The sequence below is a fragment of the Cryptomeria japonica genome, chromosome 2 (genome assembly GCF_030272615.1).
Source record: "Cryptomeria japonica chromosome 2, Sugi_1.0, whole genome shotgun sequence".
In the NCBI taxonomy this organism is placed as follows: domain Eukaryota; kingdom Viridiplantae; phylum Streptophyta; class Pinopsida; order Cupressales; family Cupressaceae; genus Cryptomeria; species Cryptomeria japonica.
The window spans coordinates 197,107,910-197,110,299 of NC_081406.1; the positions used below are offsets into that span (position 1 = coordinate 197,107,910).

A 2,390-nucleotide genomic window follows, 5' to 3' on the forward strand; every position below is an offset into this window, starting at 1 on the left:
AGAGATGTTGAAAGCTTGCAAATGTGAAATTCAAGGTCTTTTTGAGTTCATGATAGTATGATAGTTTTATGTATAGTATCTTATATATTCATGTCATTAGATTTTCACAATTCATGTTAATATTGTATGAAAGTTTCTAGATTTGATTGTGCGCAAGATTTTTAATCACCAATATTTCAAGTTACATTCCGTAATTCATAATCAGAATGTACGAAAATTCAAGAGATGAAAGATGAACAAGTTGAAGCACCCTCAATGACTTCCAATAATAACATTTAACTGATATATATAATTTGAGACTTGGGTTCTGATAGAATTACATGCAAAATCAGTGAGCAAGTCTTAATGCAGGCAACATGATCCATTTCCCTTAAAACTAGAGCTTTCTATTCTGCACATTACTAATTATCATATTTTTATGGAGCTAGGCCACAACTCTGCATTTTTGACCTTGCAAACGCTTTCCAAAATTCCAATGGGTGATACATTCCCCATGACTGTGACCATCTTCTTCTCCAGATCTATGGCAACTGATATAACCCCTGAGGAAATAAACAAGAAACCCACATGTTCAGTCATGATATATTACAAATCATCATGCTTGTTGATTGGTTTTTATGTTAATGGAAATCAGATAAATATGCATAGATAATATTATATGGCATAGAAACTTCAGTACTGAAAGACCCACACCTTCCATTTTAGATAGATGCCTTCTCACTTTTTTGGCACATCCCTGGCAGTGCAGTGACACTTTGAGCACAACCACCTGCACAAATTACCAGCAAGATTTATGAGGACCATTCTACATGATGCACTGCAGGATCCATTCTTCAGTGACATATTTCTCATGGGTAGTCATTCCTTTTATGACTGATCTCTTCCAAGCTTCTGTGATTCACTTGTTACTAAGGCTTCAGGTGGTTCTTAGTACTTACAAGGCTGAAGTGGTGGGATTGAAACTAGCAAAAGGAGCCATGGTTCAATACCACTTGATGCAAGAACCACACAAGCTCAAGAGAGATGGATCATAGCAGGGATTCATATTCATGAAAAATCATATCAATTAAGGAACAGTATCTGCAATCAGTTGATCCTGAAAAGTGATACTCATAACCCCTCAAGAGCTTCATACACTAAAAAGCAGAAAAATAATGCAGCTTAAAATTTTAACACACATCAAGATGATTTCCAGTAATCAAAACTTAAACTAATACTAATTCCAAACAAATTCAACCTTTGGGTTTTGCTTCAACTCTGGAACCTGCCCTTCAATTCTACCATGAGGGATATTTTTCTTGTCCAATTTAGGAGTTCCAATCCTCAAGACTGCACTTCTCTGCCCCTCTAGAAGCCTTGTATGTTCAGAGATATTGTTGCCATCTTTCTTTTGAAGATATTCTTTCTCCAGAGGAAAGCAAATTGCAGTAGAACCTGCAGATATACAGCAAATCCCCCACAAATTCATCCATTTCAAGTTCATATTCACAATCATAAAGGACTTATAGACAAACCCAGTTGACAGACAACTCCCTTTCAAAGAAACCAAGACAGAAGAAAGTATATATTATAGTCCTAAATTAGATGTAGCTACCTAGTTCAGGGCTATACGTAGCAATACACAATTAACAAGACAGGAGGGAAGAAAAAGGACGATAAGACGCAACAAATGAGATTGAGGTACCGACACAAATTAGTCCAAAAGACCAACATACCCAATAAGAACACGTGTCCATATCAAGACAATTTTTCCACCAAAATATCTTTTGAATTCTTTAGAGAATTCTCAAACTCTTTCAAAAACTGCAAGTACTGACATTTTCCTGACCAAAAGCAATCCCCAAAGACAATAAAATTTTCCCTCCGTCCATGCAGAAATTGAAATTTTCCTGATTTTTTTGGCTGTGTTTTTCTAATTGAAATTGTTCATCTTCTACAGTATAAAGCAAATACAGATATGACATTTAAGGCATTGGTCGCAGATAAGGTATCACAGTTAGTAGCTTTTCCCTATAATATTTGTTATGGCCGCTCATCATAGAGATTTGGATGAGATATATGTGGTTTTATAGTGGTTAAAATTATTTCTTCCAATTTCAATGTGATATATTTTAAAAAAATTTAAATGTTTGATGTTTTAATGTAATTTTTTGTATGGAGGATTTTATATTATTCATAAAGTCGTGTAGTTATTCAATATGAGAGCATGATTCTTTTGGCTGAAACCTTTTATGATGTAGAAGTCTTGCACTAAGCAAGATTTGATCCTTAATTCAACTTCATCAACAACCAAAGAACCATTGATGTTTCAATGTAATTTGGGCTTAGACATGGATTCTAATATTCAAACAATAATTGTACTTGGTGATTTTATATGTTTATCTAGATTC

At 34.4% G+C, this 2,390-nt stretch overlaps 1 protein-coding gene across 1 annotated transcript; it reads right to left on the reverse strand.

Annotated features, from left to right (window-relative positions):
* Window positions 1-256: 256 nt before the first annotated feature.
* Window positions 257-2,003, reverse strand: LOC131072794 (heavy metal-associated isoprenylated plant protein 6). Its single transcript, XM_058009051.2, has 3 exons — window positions 1,238-2,003; window positions 694-769; window positions 257-542 (listed from the first exon to the last, which is right to left on the reverse strand). Exons 1-3 carry the CDS (start codon window positions 1,493-1,495, stop codon window positions 409-411), a joined length of 468 nt encoding a protein of 155 aa, XP_057865034.2. The 5' UTR covers window positions 1,496-2,003; the 3' UTR covers window positions 257-408.
* Window positions 2,004-2,390: the final 387 nt, after the last annotated feature.